Here is a 17,136-nt window from a genome sequence, read left to right as displayed (position 1 = left end):
TGCTGGGCAGGCTTACAAGGCCTTCTCGTAGGAGGGTGGGGATTAAGGCAGAAGACAGTGGGGTAGGGGGTGGGGGGAGCTGGCAGAAGAGGGTGCAGCGAGGAGCTGAGCCTGGAAGGTAAAGGGAGCCAAGATGCCTGGAGAAGTGGTTTAAATCTCACTAAGTGCGAGTGCCAGGCCGCCCCCTAAATGCCGCATAAACCCCACTTAACCCATCCCTCCCCCTTCTAAACCACCCTCTAAACTCAGTAACCAGCCGGGCCACCGAGGCCCCCCACCCTCTAACTTAAACCCGCTAAATGCCCCTCCCTGCCCCAGCGCCCTACTTCGGGATGGGGAAGGAAGGTGGGTACCACAGCTCGAGCACAGATAAACCTGTTTAACCTCTGACCTTTGACCTTCCAGCTGCCTTTTCTTTCGGCCCCCTTTCCTTTTCTTCCACTCCCCTGTCTTTTTCTTTGGGTCACTTGTGCCCCCAGGGTGGGGCCGGCTCTGGATGGGAGCCTAGGGAGGGGATGGGAGGTCGAGGGACCCAGCGTTTCTTCTCCCGTCTTGGGTGGACCTTCCCCCCCTTTTCTGTTGGATGTCGCTGCTTACTCCGAGTCTCCTGAGAAATGCATAACTACTTTTCTAACTCCTTTGGACTTCGCCGCCTGAAAAACCTACTGTCTTTCTAAACTTTTCCAAGGAAACTTTGATAACGAGCGCCTGGCGATTGCTAGACAGAGAATCCCCTACCGGCTTGGTCGAGTAGTAGATGAGTGGCTGCTCGACAAAGGTAATTAACCAGAATTAATTAATTAATTAATTAACTTTAAAAACATTATCTTAAAGGTGCAGAGCTCTCTCTTTCCCCACCGTGCCTTCCCCGTCGCCCGCCCCTTAGCGGGGGACCGTTCATCCCACTGGGAGGCCCCCTTTCTCTCTGGACTCAATGGAGTTAACCTGCCTTTAAAGGGGCGGGTTTGGACAGGGGTGGGGTGTTACTCAGAAGAGGGAGAGTCCTTGGGCTTTTTCCAGACCTGGAATAATCCACGAGATTCCTGGACCACCCCATGAAGCAGGCTGGAAGGCAGATCAGAAGGGGAGGGAGGTTTCCCAAAGGGTTAGCCAGGGGGCCTGCAGTGCACTTAGAAGCAGGAAGCCCTTGGGAAGCAGGAAGCGCTGATCCCAGACCCAAAGGGAGGGTAGGAAGGCTTTACCAGGGTCTTCAGAGGAGGAAAAGAGAGTGGGGGCCTGCCATCCTACTGGAAAGACCCCCTCCCCCAAGAGAGTGGCTACGGGGCACTGTCTCCGGAATGGGCCCACGTTGGTCCAAAAGTCCTCTTAGAAGGAGCAGAGGTGAGGGCAGGGGGCTTACTACGAGCTAGGGGCAGGGGTTGGTGTCCACAGGAGTTTCCGTGCCTGTGGAGCTGATGAGGAAGACAGAATAGGCTAGCTGAGAGGCCACACGTAGTGAGGCACTGCTGGGTGTGAGGGAGAAGGCCACTTGTCACCAAGGGAAGTTGGGGTCAAGGGCAAAGCCATCCCATTCCCTTCGGAGAGGGGGCGAGCTCTGTACCTCTAAGGCTAAACTCTAGGGGGGCAGTAGAAGTGTTAAACCCCCACCTAACCAGCTGATAACTGTGCTTTTAAATGTCCACTGGGGCCTGCCCCAGCTAAAACCCCCAGATGTCACCTCCAGCCCCCCAGCCAGCCAGCGGGGACTAAACATGCTGATAACCAGATGTGATAAATCCGTAACAGGACAAAAAGTTAAAGGGACTGTAACAGACATCGCTAAAACCTACAGCCCCCAGCCGCACTGGGTTGCTCTCTCCAGCGGGGCGAACTTTAACCCTTTGAGGAGTTCATGGCGGGCGGGGCCACAGGGGCCAAGTTCACTAACCTGTGTAGCTTCCTCTCCATTACCCACTTCTGTCTCCCAGAATCAGAGANAAGGCAGAGCTGGATGGGCCCTGGGGTGGGGCGAGGGGATGGGCCTTGCAGATCAGGTGAGGGCGAACCCCAGCTGTCCTTTCCTAGCTGCGTGGTCCCGCCTCTCTGTAGACCTCCGTTTCCTCTTCTGGAAAGTGAAAGATGGGGCAAAACGCTTTGGCATTTCCCAGAGTGTGGAAGGAGGAGCGCCAAGACTTCCAGAAGGACAGGGAGAACGAGCCTGCTCAGCCTACCTCCCGAGGGGTGCTGGGAGAAGGAGATGGAGTAAGGAAGCAGGAAGGTATTTGAGAACAGGATCAGGGCATCGTTGGCGATTTTACTGTCGGCATCTGGCATGTGGCGGGTGCTCGATCAATATTTATTGAATGAATCAATTTCCAGTTCCAAAACATGTCCGGTGAAGCCTAAGTCCCACGAGATGCTTCCCAAGAAAGAGCTATGTGGTAGAATGAGCCTGGGAAGTGCTGGGTCCTGTTTCTTCCTCTTGGAGGTGCCCGTGGACGTTGGTCTAACAAAGGTCTGGGAAGTCCGGTGAGACAGAAACCTGCTATTTCATTGTGAAGCATTCGCTTCCCAAACTGGTTTGACCACTGTACACATTTCCTCTCCACTTTCCTCCTAATTCTTATGCCTGGGAATAATTTTGGGAGGAAGTAGTCCTTCAGGGCCTCACTGGGTCTGGTATTCTAGCTGCTAGTAACTAGTTCTCAGCTTTTGTGGGCTCCGGCTCCCCCATTTGTAAGATGGGGACGCTGTTCCAGGGCTGAGTAAGGTGCTGGGCAGCGGGAGGGTGCCGGAGGAGGAGAGACTGGGCAGAGGGCCACGCAGATGCGCCCCCGGCCGGTCATTGGCTAGAGGCCAGGCAGACGGCTGCGTGGCCCAGGGACCCCGTGTTGCCAGAGGGGTGTGAATTTCACAAGTTGGACTGTCCTCAGCCCAGGTTTTGGGGGCAGGGCTTTCAGACACCTAACTCTAAACCAGATCGTTAACGAGGCACTAACCAGAGGCTAACAAGGGCTAAGCCAGGTCTTAAACACCCCCCCTCCCCGGCGCCAGCAGCTGAAGGTCAAGGGGGCAGGGGGGCAATGTAGTAGTTCCTCTGCCCTCCCTTCCCCCCAAATAAGCAACACCAAAACCAAAGTTAAATCTAAACTTAAACATAATAAATATCTTTTCTAAAAACCAAACCAAAGCAACAAACTCAGAGGGTTAAACCGACCCCCAGATCCACTAAAACCGAAAAGAACAACCAAACCCACCCAGGTGGGAATTTCTGAGGTGTAACGGCTGAGCAAGGAGTGAGATTGGAGCTGGAGCGGTTTTTTGGGCTGTCAGCGAGCGAAGCAAGGTCCCTTTAACATTTTCCATCTCTGTGCTTGCACATCCTGGCGGGGAGGAAGGCCTCTGCTCTCCAGGGCCTGGTCCCCCCCACCCCTCCCCGGGCAGTGGCTGGGCCTTGGAGGGGGGAGGCGAGAGGGGAGCCTGGCCAGAGGTCAGAGGGCTTGGTGGTGGCTGTCAGGGCAGAGTGAGGTCTGCGTGGCTGCTCCCACCCTCACGCACGCCAGCCCTCCTCCCACGCACTGTCCTGACCTCTGGCACCTCAATGTCGCCTCCCACCCTGCTTTGACACGCACTGACCACTCAGCCTGGCAGTCTCCTTCTCTGTCTCTGCCTCTTTGTCTGCTCTGTCTGCTGCTTCCAAGGGCTCCATGGCTCGGGGCTGGACACCGGGTGTGGGATGTTTGGGGAAGCAGAGGGAGAAGATGGGGAGCAAATGGAGGGAAGGGAAAGAAGGGGGGGCGATGCCCCTGGAGCAGGAGAGGAGAGGGGGATGGGAAGGTCAGAGGCATGAGCATGGTGGGGACAGGGGGGAGCTGGGCTCCCTTTCCCAGCCCATGTGTGCCCTGGGGACCCTCCCCCTCTGGGGTCCCCACCTGGCTGGGCTAAGGGCTGTGGCTGACAAGGACTTTCCCTTTGGTGTCTGCCCCTTCCTCGTTCCTCCTACCCCCCCACCCCTGATTTCCCCCTCCACTCCTCTTTCCCTCCCCTGGCTTCCCCTCTGTTCTCCTATCCTGCTCTGATCTCTCCCCGCTGCCTGTCCCTCCTCTGTCTGTCACCCCCACCAATCCCCCTGCCCACCAGGCCGCCAGCTGACCATCTTCAACAGCCAGGCTGCCATCAAGATCGGGGGCCGGGATCAGGGCCGTCCCTTCCAGGGCCAGGTGTCTGGCCTCTACTACAATGGGCTCAAGGTGCTGGCGCTGGCCGCCGAGAGCGACCCCAATGTGCGGACCGAGGGCCACCTGCGCCTGGTGGGGGAGGGGCCGTCCGTGCTGCTCAGCGCGGAGACCACGGCCACCACCCTGCTGGCTGACATGGCCACCACCATCATGGAGACCACCACCACCATGGCGACTACTACCACGCGCCGGGGCCGCTCCCCCACGCTGAGGGACAGCACCACCCAGGTGAGGAGGGCCTTTGGGGCTGACAGATGAGGAGGGACACTTTGAGTGGGGGATGGGGCTGATGTGTGCGTACCCACTGCGGTGCCCCAGGGAGGCTAGGAGGGGCCTGGTGGGATCCTGGGGGCTGCTGCCTTGTTGTCATGGTGATGGTTCAGGTGAGGTGGGAAAGGTCTCCTTTCACGAAGTGGCCTTTGCCCTGGTGACCGGGGATGCTGTAGATGTGAGGGTGGCCACTCCCAGCACTAAGCGGGAGCTTGGTGCTCCAGCTAGACCAGGGAAGACTGCCCTACCTAAGAGGGAGGAAGTCCGGACTGGGGTGAGGTTTGGAATGAGCCTGTCTGCCTGCCCCCTAACGAAGGCCATCCCGGTGCAGTGAGCAGGACACGGATAGAGCTGGGACGCCATCGCTCTGGGAAGGGCACCTAGGGGACAGAACTGGAGGGGCTAGAGGCTCAGCTGGTGGTGGCCGCCCGCTTCTGGAGGCCGGTGGAGGCCCGGAACAGCATCTACCTGATTGCTGGTGTCCTGGCTGTGGGACCGCAAGCCCGTGTCCTGCTTGTGACCTTGAGCAGGTACCACCGCGTAGCAGGCCTCAGGGTCCTCTATGGCTGTGGGTCTGAGGGGGGGTTGGTGCAGACAGCCCCCTGGTGCTGTACCCTCCACACCGCCTGCCCCGCCTGCTCGGGTACCCTCCCTAGATCAGGTGAAGCCCAAAGGATTTGAGTATATCTTCTCTTATACCTAGAGGGGGTGCTCCCTGGGGAATGAGGCTCTGCTGGGACAGGACAGGCCTGGCTGCGCTGGTGGCGAAGGCCAGTTGAGCACGTGTGACTTACAGAGGCAACTTGGGGGCTGGGCTGAGTTTTCCAGCTCTTGCCATCAATGACTGTTGGCGCAGGGAGGGCTCACACCTGGCATGGTAGACCTTATTTAATCACCCTGTCCCCTCTGCCCAAGCTCCCACTGTCCCTCATTGCCCATGGCTGTTGGGCCTCTGCATGTGGGGAGACTGCTGTCCCCCCTGGGCGAGGGAGCAGTCTGGGGGTGGCCAGGGGGACGTGCCCCAACTCTGCCACCAGTCTGAGGGCCGGACTCGATGGGCACTAAAGTCCCCTCCTCCCTGCCAGTCTGTGTGTCGGGGACCTGTCACTGGCTGATGGCCTCATCCAGCCATGAGAGAGAAGTCTGAACCCCCTTCCACTCTGCCATCGCTGCCAAGAAAAGCTGGGGGACCCGAATGCCAGGCCTTGCCCCAGGGAGTGGGGTGCCCCAGGAGAAAGGCCTGGCCCTACCAAAGATGGGGCAGCAACTATGCCCAGTGCCCATGGGCAAGAAGGACCCACCAGTCTCAGTGGGAGGGAGATGGGCAGGCTATCCAGGTGGAAGAGAGGTGAGGGGCCCAAGGGGTCACAGCTGGGCTGGGGAAGCCCCCATAAGAGAGACTGGTGCTGAGGGGCCAGGGTGCAGAAGGAAAATCAGTTTTTTGCACCCGATGACCCTTTCACCCCTCCCCACCCCAGACTCCTCCCACCCTTGGCCTTCAGCAGCCTTCTCCCCACACCCTGCAGTCTGCTGGGCTCCCTTCCCGCCTGGACTCTGGGTTTCCCTGCTTGGGTCTCTTCCCTAACGCACCCTGAGCGCGCTCCCCTCCCCGCCCCTTACATTCACTCATCTTGGGGATTCTCTTTCTCTGCAATCAGGAGGAGAGAAAATGCTGACAAAGTCGACGTCCCGTTGTCACGGCAACCACAGCCCTAATTATTGTGTGCAGCCTGGTTCCGGGCTCTGGGAAGGGGGCTGGGAAAGAGATGGGGGTAGGGGGGGTATTGAGGGTGGAGCCAAGAACTGCCCCCCCACCTTTCCCCAGGCCCTGCTCCCCCTCTCTGCCTGTGCTGGTGTCCAGTGGCCCCCACACCTTATTGCCCCCCTGCCCCACACCTTATCCCCTTGCTCCAGCTCTGCAGCCCCAGGTCCAGCGCCCAGCCTCGCCCGCTTCCTAGAAATACAAGACACGACCTGTGCTGTCTCACTGACTCCCCGGAGCTGCTGCGGGACGGGCACTGTCCAGCCTTTCTCTGCACACTGGGGGAAGGGAGGCCCTCGGCCACCCGGCCGTGGGTCAGGGCGTGTGTCTCAGCCCAGGACCTGTCTCCTGGGTGGTCCCACTCCTCAAGAGGTGGCTTTGGGGCCTGTTGACCCACCCCCAAACCTTCTTCTTCCCTCCCCTTCCTCTCGTCCCCAGAACACAGATGACCTCTTGGTGGCCTCAGCTGAGTGTCCAAGCGACGACGAGGACTTGGAGGAGTGTGAGCCCAGTACTGGTGAGTGCCTTTCCCCCCTCCCCTGCCCCGGGCCCGGGTGACTCTGATGGGAGGGGGGCGACCGTCCCTGCCACCTGGCCCGAGCCCAAGGGGCCTGCTGCCCGGCCTTCACTTGCCCGATAGCTTCCTCTGCCTTCCTGCCATTCCCCTCCAGGTCCCTCAAATTGTCCCTCTGGCAAGGCTGTTTCTGGCCTTTTGGTGCCCCAGCCCTCCGAGGTAGTGAGGTCCTTAGCTGGGGATCCTGGGGTTGAGGGCTAAAGAATTCTGGGAGGGAAAGAGGGGGACTTTTCCCCAAGAAAGACGAGTAACTGCAGCTCCCATGAGTCTTTATGGGGTGCGGGGTGGGGCTGAGGTGGGAGGGGGGAGTGCAGGGCTAGGAACTACAACTCCCATCAGCTCTTGGGTCCAGAACTGCAACTCCCATCAGTCCCTGAGGCCTGATTTCCCCTGGGTCGGTAGTAGAGAAGAGCTCTGCTGGATCGGGAACCCTCCTCATTCCCAGCCTCTGGGAGGCGGCGAGACTCTGGCAGGCCAAGCTGGGGCAGTTCCACCACACGGCAGCTCTGTGCCAGGCAGTGAGCAGGCTGGGGGGGTGGGGGGGGGTGTCCCTAGCCAGACACGTGACCCCTGGGGAGATTGGGTCTGGTCTAGATTTCTCAAGGGGTGGCTGCTCTGACAGGTCCTAGCAGGCACTGGGAGGAAAGGCTCCCTGGGGTGGCATTCCAGGCCTCTGCTCGACCCTTCCAGCTGGAGGGCAGGGTGTGGCCCAAGAGAGAGACCAGGTTGGCAAAGCAAGTGTGGGCCTTGAGTGCCAACCAGAACTGCGGGGCACGGAGTGGCACAGTGGGTGCAAGGGCTGCTCAGCTGAGCAGGTAGGGGGAGGGCTGAGAGGAGTGGGGGGGCAGGGGGGAGGGCCTGAGGAGCGGAGGTTCCGGCGCTTGCGGCTGGCAGCGGGAACGGAGGAAGGACTGAATGTGGCCAGACTTCCCAGGAAGGGACCATGGGACGTGGTGGAGGCCTGCATGAGCCTGTGGGGGCCTCATCCCTTCTTTGGGTTTCCAGAGACTTCTGGTTACCTTGCAACGGGCAGCAGCTGGGCTCCGGAGATTGGGGAAGATGCCTGCTGGGTCAGTGGAGGTGATGTGGTCAGGTGGGGCATAGCTTGTGAATCTGGCCTGGGGGGCGGCGGGGGGGGGGGGGTCTGCCAGTCCAGAGAAGAGGCTCAAGCTGAGGGTCGGCTGCAACCATGGAGGGAGTGTGGGGAGAGCAAGAAGCACCATGGAGCCTTGGGCCCAAGGCTCAGATTCCCACAACTCCCACAGCAGAGGGAGTTCCGGGGCACAGGCCCCAGACCCCACAGGCCAGAGCTGAAGAGCCTCTTGTTTGGGGGTCCTGGGCCCTGAGGCACATGGGGGAGCTGCAGGCTGCTGGCTGCGAAGGCCTCTCCATCCATAGCCAAGAGCTGGTGCTTTCTGGAACAGACGCCCTCCACTGTGGGGAGGCCCCTCTGCTGGGGGGCCATCTGGCTGCATCTCACCGGGTGATCTCAGCTCAGGGCTGCACTTTCCTGCTCTGCCATTGCTTTGGGAGGTTCTGGGCATCCGGCAGCTTCCATACAGCACCCCCCCGACCCTGCTTTACCCCCGCTAACCAGTTACTGGGGTTTCCTCTTGCTGGAACCAGAGCCTTTAGCCCAGGCTAAAAGGGGCTGTGATGATTGGCCCCACGAGAGCCCTGGGATAGGACTCTGGGGACACAGGGCTGTGCAGATCTTGAGAAAGGGGCACTTGGCCCCATCACATGTGTTTGCACATGTGCTCACTCTGGGGGCCGCGGGGTGCGAGGAGGGGTCTGCTCTCCCTAGACCCCTCGGAGAGGAGGGTTGAGCCACATGGCCACCGTGCAGGGACACGTAGCCCATACTGGGCCACACGCTCCCCACCAAGGTTCTAGCTTCCCAGCCGCCACCTGGAGTCTTGTCAGTGGCCTGGATGTGACACTGAGTGTCAGGGGCCTGGATGTGACACCGAGCCAGTGCACCGGTTGGCTGAGCTCCCTTAGGCTGCACTGGGACGAGGGGTTAAGCGGGAGCTGAAATAGGCAGGTCAGCTGCCCTCCCCTGATCAGAGGGCCAAGCCTCTGAGGGGAGGACGGAAGACAGAGGAGGACTAGAAGCTGGGGAGCGGGGAGAAGCTGGTGGGCAGCCGAGCACCTGGCCTTGAAAACAAGGGCAGATAAGCCTCAGAGGAAACCGATGGAAGCCAGCGGCTCTCCCCCAGGTGTGTGTGGCACGTGTGTGCATTTCCTTACTCACACCACTCACTATACTTCCAGTTGGAATTTTATCCCAAAGGGAGGCCAGGCAAAGACCAGGATGGCTCCAGAGCCCCTCAGGCTGGTCTAGACCACGCCGCCCCCTCCTCCCCCACCATCTACCGGGAAATGGGACTCCAGACAGAGGTCCTCTTGTGCCCCAGGTGCAGGGAGGCTTTCCTCTAGCACAGGGCAGGGCCTCTCTGGGCTCCAAGGTCGGTGTTAGAGGCGGAGGCAGCCTGGCTGGACACGGTGGCTACCCAGGGACTGACCCCAGGGCGCTGGCATCCCTCCCACCTGCCAGATCCTCCCCCGTGGGTCCCGATGTCAAGTCTGGGGTCATCCCCACTCACTTTCCACCCTTTCCTTCCACCTCGGCCCCTTCACAGACCGCAGGCCCCACTTTGGTGAGATCATCATCCTACGTGGTCATTTCACCTGAGGTCGGCAGGCCCATCAAAGAAGGGTCCTGTCTGACGGACACAGTGTTTTCATTCTTTTGAGACGGGGTGCCTTTGGCGGGGGCACGCTCTGCAGAGCGGGTAACGTGGCCCACCACCCCTCACTGTCTTCGCTAGCCTGAGCCGCACATTATGGTGTGGGCCTGGTCCCCTGTGGGGATCTGAGCGTGCCGCCCTTGAGGTACATAGGAAGTGCACACACGGACTCAGATCCACAGAGGTACACGGTTACACGCGTGCATGTGTGTCTGATCAAGGCGCACACACATACATGTATATCCGTGCACATACATTTCTGGGTCTGTTAGCAAGCTCGCACACGTCCACTTGTACCGGTTATGAACACGTTCAAACTTAGATCACATGCCGTACGCACTCGACCAGAAGAGGCACACACACGCTTAGATCTGAAGAGACACACACGTCGTCTGTACATACAGATACACACGGCTGTTGAGACCCACAGAAACACAAGCCCTTACAGGGACACGCATGCGTATTCAGAGCCATAGGCCTGCACGTGTGTGCTTGGGGCTCCCAAAACACCCACGCAGGCTTGGGCTCACAGTGCCCCCTGCTCAAACCCACGGTGTTTCACAGTTACCCGTGCTTGTTGCACAGAGGCGTGCACACAGGGTGGCTTAAACCCAGTGAGCCCCTCTCACACCCTCAGCTCTGCCGAGGTACAGACCCAAAGTTTAGAATCCCATGCAGATGCTCAGAGGTGCTCACACACAATGTGCGTGTGTGTTTAGTGTGAGCACATATGTACACACGCATCCTCAGACTCCCAGAATGCTGTATCCACGGTCCGCTCACAGAGGCCCTTTATGTGTACAAATCGAGCTGCGTAACACGTGTGCTCTGACCACATCCTCCGTGCAGGCTTCACAGGTGCTCACAGATGTTTCAGAATGAGCATGTGTGCAGGATCAGAACAGGCGTGTACACAGTGTGCTCACACCTGTGAGGTGTAGGCGTACACGAGCGTGTGCACACACACTTGCATGAGTTCAGGGAAGCACGCATCCATGCCCGGGCTCATAGAGGCTCACATGTCATGTCTCCACCCAAGTCCACACTCACGCTCAGGCCTCTAGTGTCCCGCCAGGAAGTGCACTTTCACCAAGATGCACAGACAAGTCCCGAGAGGGGTGCCCGTGCATACCATCATGTGTGCTCGTTCCCACAGAGCCACGCCTGTGTGCACACAGAAGGCACCTATGCACTGAGACCCACAGGCAGCACGTTCTCAGAGGTGGGCTGGGTGCACCGAGCCCCAGGGGGCCACGCACGCCCACACGCTAGCTTACACCCGCACCTGCACCGCTCCCGTGGCCCCAGGAGAGGGGACCCTCAGAGGCGCACCTTAGCTCAGACCTACTGAGGCTCAGTGTTACATTCATACCCATGTGTTTAGACACACACACACACACACACACACACACACACACTTGGAGACACATACATTCAGATTCACACACATACTTGGAAACCTACACAAGTACACATGCTCCAATCCCTCAAGGTGTCCATATTCGTACTGAGTCCCGCAGTGGTGTGTACACGCGCGTGCGCACACACATCTACTGGCCCACACGGGCACCCACGGGAACTCAGGCGCTGACTCATATGCTCAGATGTCCACATGAGCTGCTCGTAGAAGGGCTCATATCCTCAGACCCTCAGGCCACACATACGTGTTCAGACCCAGTAAAACGCATGCCTGTGTGTTCACACACAGGTGAGCATGCCCTGCTGTTCAGATCCACAAGGGCACACACATGCGTGAGCACGCAGCTTCATAGAAGCCCCCATGAGTTCAGACGCACAGAGCCAGCTCGTGCCCTTGCCCCACGTACGTGCGTCCCTTCTGAGGCTTTGCACCTGCGCACACATACATGAGACCCTCAGAACCTTAATTCCATGCGCGCATGCGCGCGCTCAGGCCCACACATGTAGCTCCGAATCACAGAGGCACAAAGGTGATCACGTTCCAGAGTTTCTTAAAGGTAACACCAGTAGCCATAACAGAAAAAGTCCAGAGCACTTGCCGTTTCATACCCAGACACTTATTTCTCCGCTACAAGTGCTAAGTCAGGGCCTGGCCTTCCATCTGGAAGCCACGCGATCCTCACCAGGTGACATCCTGAGTTGTGTGGAAGGTGACCCACAGGTGGGATCATGAGCAGGTGGGTTCTATGGGCGAAGCCTGGGAGGGGCAGGGGTGCTCAGGGCTCTTGGGGTCCCCAACAATCCATTTCACTCTTCCTCATACCCACAGAGCAACCCCCCCCCCCCCCCAGGGAGATGCCCTGAAGCCTCACCCACTCAGGGCTGTCATCGCAAAGGGGACGAGAGTGTCTGAGAGATGGTGGCCCACTGGGCAGGGTCCAGACTTGCTTCTGGGTAATCATATGTGGTCTGGACCCCATGAACTAAAAGGGTGATGGATCCCACTGACCACACAGCGCGGCACAACTCCGAACCCAGGGGTGGGCCGGGGTCAGCCACCCTAGTTAAACCTCATGCAAACAAGGGAAGGATGGAAGACACCCCGAGGCCCCTAGTTCTGAGCGTTGAAGAAATCCAGCCCTGTGCAGTGGGTGAGACTCCACCCCTGCGCTGGGGAAGTTTCTTCCTTCAACCCCTACTGCCACTGCGTTTCCGTCTTCGAGAAACTCTCTCCTTTGTGGCCCTGGCGCTGCTCTGTGAAGTTCCTTCTGGTTCTTATCCTCCGTGGCCTTCTTGGAAGTGGGTGTTGGGATAATGTCCGCCCTGGGGACACAGCCCACTTCTTGCCTCTGCATATTTGGGGGCCCAGAGGTGGTTTCTCAGGCTCCAGCAGCCACAGGAACTACCCTCGGAGTTCTCTCCTAGACACAATTGTGAAGCCTGTGTATCTCCTTGTTTCTGATTCCATACCTGTCTCTTCATTTAGTGATGACAATTTGGAAGGCATTCGAAGCAGCAGGTGGGGAGGCCACACCCTCCCTCCATCTGGTCCGTGAGGCAAGGCTGAGGCCTCCTGATTCAGGTGGAAGTCTCACTGGGTCATTGTCCCTCAAAGCCGTTTTTGGATCTCTCTCATGATTTGTAGTTTGGAAGCTTGGGCTCTTTGGACGCTCGGCAAGTCCCACATTTCTGGGCTCTCTCTGTTCCCTCCGTCTCTGCTTGCAAACCCCCCACTCACTCTTGCCTGACTTTGTCTTCTTGTGATACGTTACTGAAAGCAGAAAGGTAAAGCCAGCATTGTCACCCCGACTCTTCTGGCACATTCCCTCAGGGCCGCAGTCTCCACAGGTGCACACTCTTCCCTGTAGGGCATCATAAGCAGTGGCTGGAACCAAAGGTCCTGCATCTAATGGTTCTTCATCTTTCCAGTTGTTTCCTTGGATTGTGACGTGAAGCCTGCGGGCTTTGGGGGCACACAGTTCTGGTTTAGCGCCCATATTCGTTAAGGCAACAGGTGCTTCTGTAACAGATAACCCCCAGATCGCAGGGGGTACTTCCGGGGAAGTTTCTCCCTCAAGTGAAGCCCCATAAGGGTGCTCCCCATCCCTAGGTGGCCCTGCCACCAGGGGCGCTTTGGGAATCCAGACTCCTTCCATCCTTGTAGCTCCTCCATATTCAACGGGCAGTTTTCAAGGTCACTGGAAGGAGGAGAAAGAACACGGAGGAGTGCACACAGGAGACTTTTGTGGGTGGGTACTAGCAGTGCCCACTGCTCACTCATATGGCCACGCCTAACTGTAAGGGATGCTGGGAAATGTAGTCTTGCAGCCCAAGAGGAGAAGACAATGAGTCTGGGGAAAGAGGCATTCACGGGAGCTTACTGCATACGCTCAGACCCTCGGTGACATGCTCACATGCTCACGTGTTCCCGGTGGCATATTCATGCATGTGCCTATGAATTTGGACCCCAGCTCAGAAGCAGGTGGATACGTGCACAGCGAGGGGCTCACTGACACGCCCATGTCTGTTCAGATTCCCTGACACCCACGTGCACGTGCTCAGACCCCCTCGAGGTTCGTGTGCACACGATGCCCAGACTCGGAGAGGTGTGTTCCCGCACGTGCACACATGATACACATCCGCTCTGACCTTGACTCCACCTTGACGTTTGCCATTGGCTGCGCTGGCGTTTCCGAGCGGGCCGGGGCGCCACCCTCCAGGTCACTGCACACGTTGGGCACAGGTTCTCTACCAGAACAGGTGAGTAAGGGCTGAAGTCTAGCCGGTGCTCTCCGCTCACCAAGCCACGTGTCCCGGTCCCTGGAGCAGAGCTGTGTCCGCCAGGAAGACAGAATACCTTTTTCTGATTGTGTAGAGAGAAGCCATTTTGCCAGGTCGGGCACGTGCAGGTCTGTGGCCATGTGGAGGGGCTGTCTTTTTTTGAACCCACATGCAAGGCCCTGTGGGCTCGTGGCTTCCTTGCTGTCACAGCCTGGGCAGGTACCCCGCGCCAGCGGATGGGGTCTCAGCCAGCCGATTGCTTAGCCTCTGACACTCAGTCTCAGTTCTAGGTGCTCCTTTAGGAGTGGGCACCTCCTGCTTGGGTGGGAATGGGGTTCTTGGGAAGATTTCCAGTGAGGAGCCTTTGTGCCCTCGAAGGAGAAAGGGCTCAGGCTGCTGGTCTGGTAGCCCCTGGGAGGTCGGGGAGCTGGGGGAGCAGGGGTGCTCAGGAGTGGCTGCTGGTCCTTGGCCAGAGTGGAATTCTCTCTAGTAAGTGGCACTGACATTTCTTGACATACAGCTTAGGAGTGGGGTGGGGGGGGTGACTTCCGTGATTTGTGCACCTGTGAGGATTTCCCAAGTACTGTAGCTGCCTGAAGTGGGGGAGGGGTCCCTCTCAGACTCTCAGGGGCACTCCATCCCAGTATGCAGCCTTGTAGACTGGACCCGGGGTCCCAGGCACCACAAGTCTTCCCCCAGTGGGAAGGGCAGCCCAGGGAGCCCCTGGTGGGACTTTCACAACGAGGAATCTCGGGGGGTCCTCCGTTCCTCCAGAGCCTGCTACCACCTCCCCAGGACAGGCTTGCCGGACCCTGGACCAGTGAATGACCCCAGGGAAACCCAGTGCCCTGTGTAGCATGTGACTTGCCTGCCACAGAGCCAGTTTGGCTTGACTGAATATGGGGGACAGAAGACGGGGTGGGGTCTTGACAGCGTGTTAGCTTGTGGAGAGCAGGAGCTGTGCGGTGAGAAGACGGAGGCTGGTGCGCAGGGCCATAGAAGGGGGCACCGAGGGGCCGTTGTGGTGGTGTGGAGGACGTGGGTGAGGGCGGGACACCCCCAGGAGATGCTGTCAAAGCCTTGGACAGAGAAGGGCCCAGGGAAAGCTCCCAGAGAAGCTGGGGCCGCAGGAACAGGGCGGAGACCCAGATATTGAGGCCAGGACACAGCTGGGGTTGAAGGGCAAGGGCAAGAGCCTATGTGACCAGGCCTGGGAGGGCTCTGGAGCCTGGGGGAGACTGCACAGGGGGAACTTGGGGGCCTGTGTGCCCCAAGGTCCTAAAGAACCAGTGAGTTGGGGCAAAGGGTTGCAGAGGGCTCAGGCTGGGCAGGATTTGTCTGTGGTCCAGGGGCCTGAAGCCCCTCTTCCCCACACCCTAGTCTGTCTGGGAGTGAATGAGACAAAGCCCATGCCCTGATTGGCCTGATCAGCCCCTCAAGGGTATCACGTGTCCCCAGCAAGGGACTCCTCTCTCGGGGCCCTAGCTATGGCCAGATGGTTGAGGGCCACGGCCTGCCTAGGACAAACCTTGATCCTGAAGCTTCCAGAAGCAACTGGGGTGGCCCCATCCAGGATCAAAGGTGGAGATGGTGATGGGTGAGAGCTGGGTCAGGCTGAACTCAGTCGTGCTGCTGTCTGTGGGTCAGGGGAAGAAGGGGCTTCAAAACCCAGTTGCTCTGGCCCGTGAGAGGGGCTCCCAACCCCTCCCCAGATACCTAGCCTGGCCGGGCCTGGAGGAAATGCTTGATGAGTATTCCTTCCCTTCCCTTGGTCAAACCCAATGAGCCCCTCCTCTGCATCAGGCCCAGTGCTGTGTGCTAGGGAGATAGACAGATGGGTCTTGAGGCTTCCCTAGCAGTGAGCCCAAACCAGAAACCTTCCAGGAAGAGGAGGTATTTGGCTGGACTCGAAGCATGAGTGAGATATTATCAGGGGCAAGGTGTTCTGAACAGAAGGCAAAGGTCAAGAAGAGGGCTGGTGGTGCGGTCCAGCAGGGAGAGGACCCGTGTCATGATGGGACATAGGCTGCCAGCCTCCCCTAAGACCTGGGAGCTGAATGTGCCCTTGACCCAGGCACCGGGGTGCTGGGCCGTCCATGGTGGGTCCAGGGCTCAGGAAGGGGTGGGGAGATAAATTATTCATCCATAGGCTGGACATCCACAGGAGCCAGGCCTTGGCCTCACCCTGGGCCTGGAGCCCAATACCCTAATTGTATAGAGGAGGAAGCTGAAGCCCAGAGAGTGACAGATGCTTGTCCTTGGTCACACAGTCATTAATGACACAACAGGTCTGTGGCCTCCCAGATTAACAAGCAAGCCAAGGGTCAAACAGATTACTGCAGGCCTGGGGAGGGTGAATCAGGCTTTTCCAGGCTCCCTGTGAGACTTGACCCTTCCTTGGTCTCTGAGAGCCATGGAAAGGACTGCATAGTCCATTTGTTCGCCTTGCCTGCTGCAGACACTGAGTGACCTTGGAAAGTCCTCCCCACTCCACACCTCAGCATCCTCCTCCATAAAAAGCCAGCTTTGGATGGTCCCAGCTCCACAGAACATGCTTGTCTGCTTTTGGCTCAGTTTTTCACTGTGGTTGAGCCCTGGAGGGCCAGGTGCCCTGGGGCTTTGCAGTGTGGGGTGCAGGTGAGCCCTGGCCCAGGGGGAGATGGGAGCCTGGTGGGAGGAGCAGGGTGAGGAACTCGGCAAGGCTACAAGTTCAATGGCAAGATCTTGGCTGTGGCGGACTAGTGTGGCCAAGGACACAGCTCTGCAAGCTTGCTGGAGCTTGGGATCTGAAGGTTCAGCAAACACAGAGGCTTAGGGTGCCGGGGAGCTGGAGAAGAGATGCCAGGATGTGGCAGTGGCACGTGGCCGGCTTGGCAGAGGAAATCTCCAGCCTCAACCAGGCCCAGAGGTGTCCCTCTAAAAGGAGGGAGCCCTCCCGCCAGTCTCCTAGACCCAGACTCCAGCTGGCTCTACTCAATGCCAGTGGGGTGCAGTAATTGGGGGAGAGGCAGTGGGCTGATGGGGGTTGTCAAGGTGTTGACCCAGGGGCTGATGGGAATTGTAGTCCACACCCCTCCAAGGGCTAATGGGAGTTGTAGTTCTCACCCTTTGGGGCTGATGGGAATTGCAGTTTATGCCCAGGGTACCACAGTGAATAGACCTAGGGAGAGAGAGAGGAGACCTAATCATTCCCCCGTCCCAACCTTCCCGACTAGTTCCCCCCCACCCCCACCCCTGGGCCCTGTATTAGCAAGTGCTTCCTTCCCAGATGGCTGTGTATGTATTTTCTTTTCTTTTTTTGCTTTCTTCTTCTTTCCGTTGTTTTATTATTGTTTTAACAATAATAAGAGGGCCAGAGGCCGTCAAGCCCTGGTCAGGTCCTGGCGGCCCATGGGGGTT

The 17,136-nt window shown here is 58.6% G+C and overlaps 1 protein-coding gene across 1 annotated transcript in view; it reads left to right on the top strand.

Annotated features, from left to right (window-relative positions):
• Nucleotides 1-17,136, top strand: part of NRXN2 (neurexin 2) — a 97,863-nt gene that overhangs the window by 78,621 nt on the left and 2,106 nt on the right. The window contains 3 exon segments of the mRNA XM_077759728.1: nt 689-778; nt 4,081-4,406; nt 6,649-6,727. Of these exon segments, the coding sequence (XP_077615854.1) occupies nt 689-778; nt 4,081-4,406; nt 6,649-6,727 (495 nt within the window).

This window comes from Crocuta crocuta, unplaced genomic scaffold (assembly GCF_008692635.1).
Source record: "Crocuta crocuta isolate KB4526 unplaced genomic scaffold, BGI_CrCroc_1.0 scaffold53, whole genome shotgun sequence".
Taxonomy (NCBI): Eukaryota; Metazoa; Chordata; class Mammalia; order Carnivora; family Hyaenidae; genus Crocuta; species Crocuta crocuta.
Note: the sequence above shows the minus strand (reverse complement) of the source record. Positions and strands in the feature narration are given on the sequence as shown.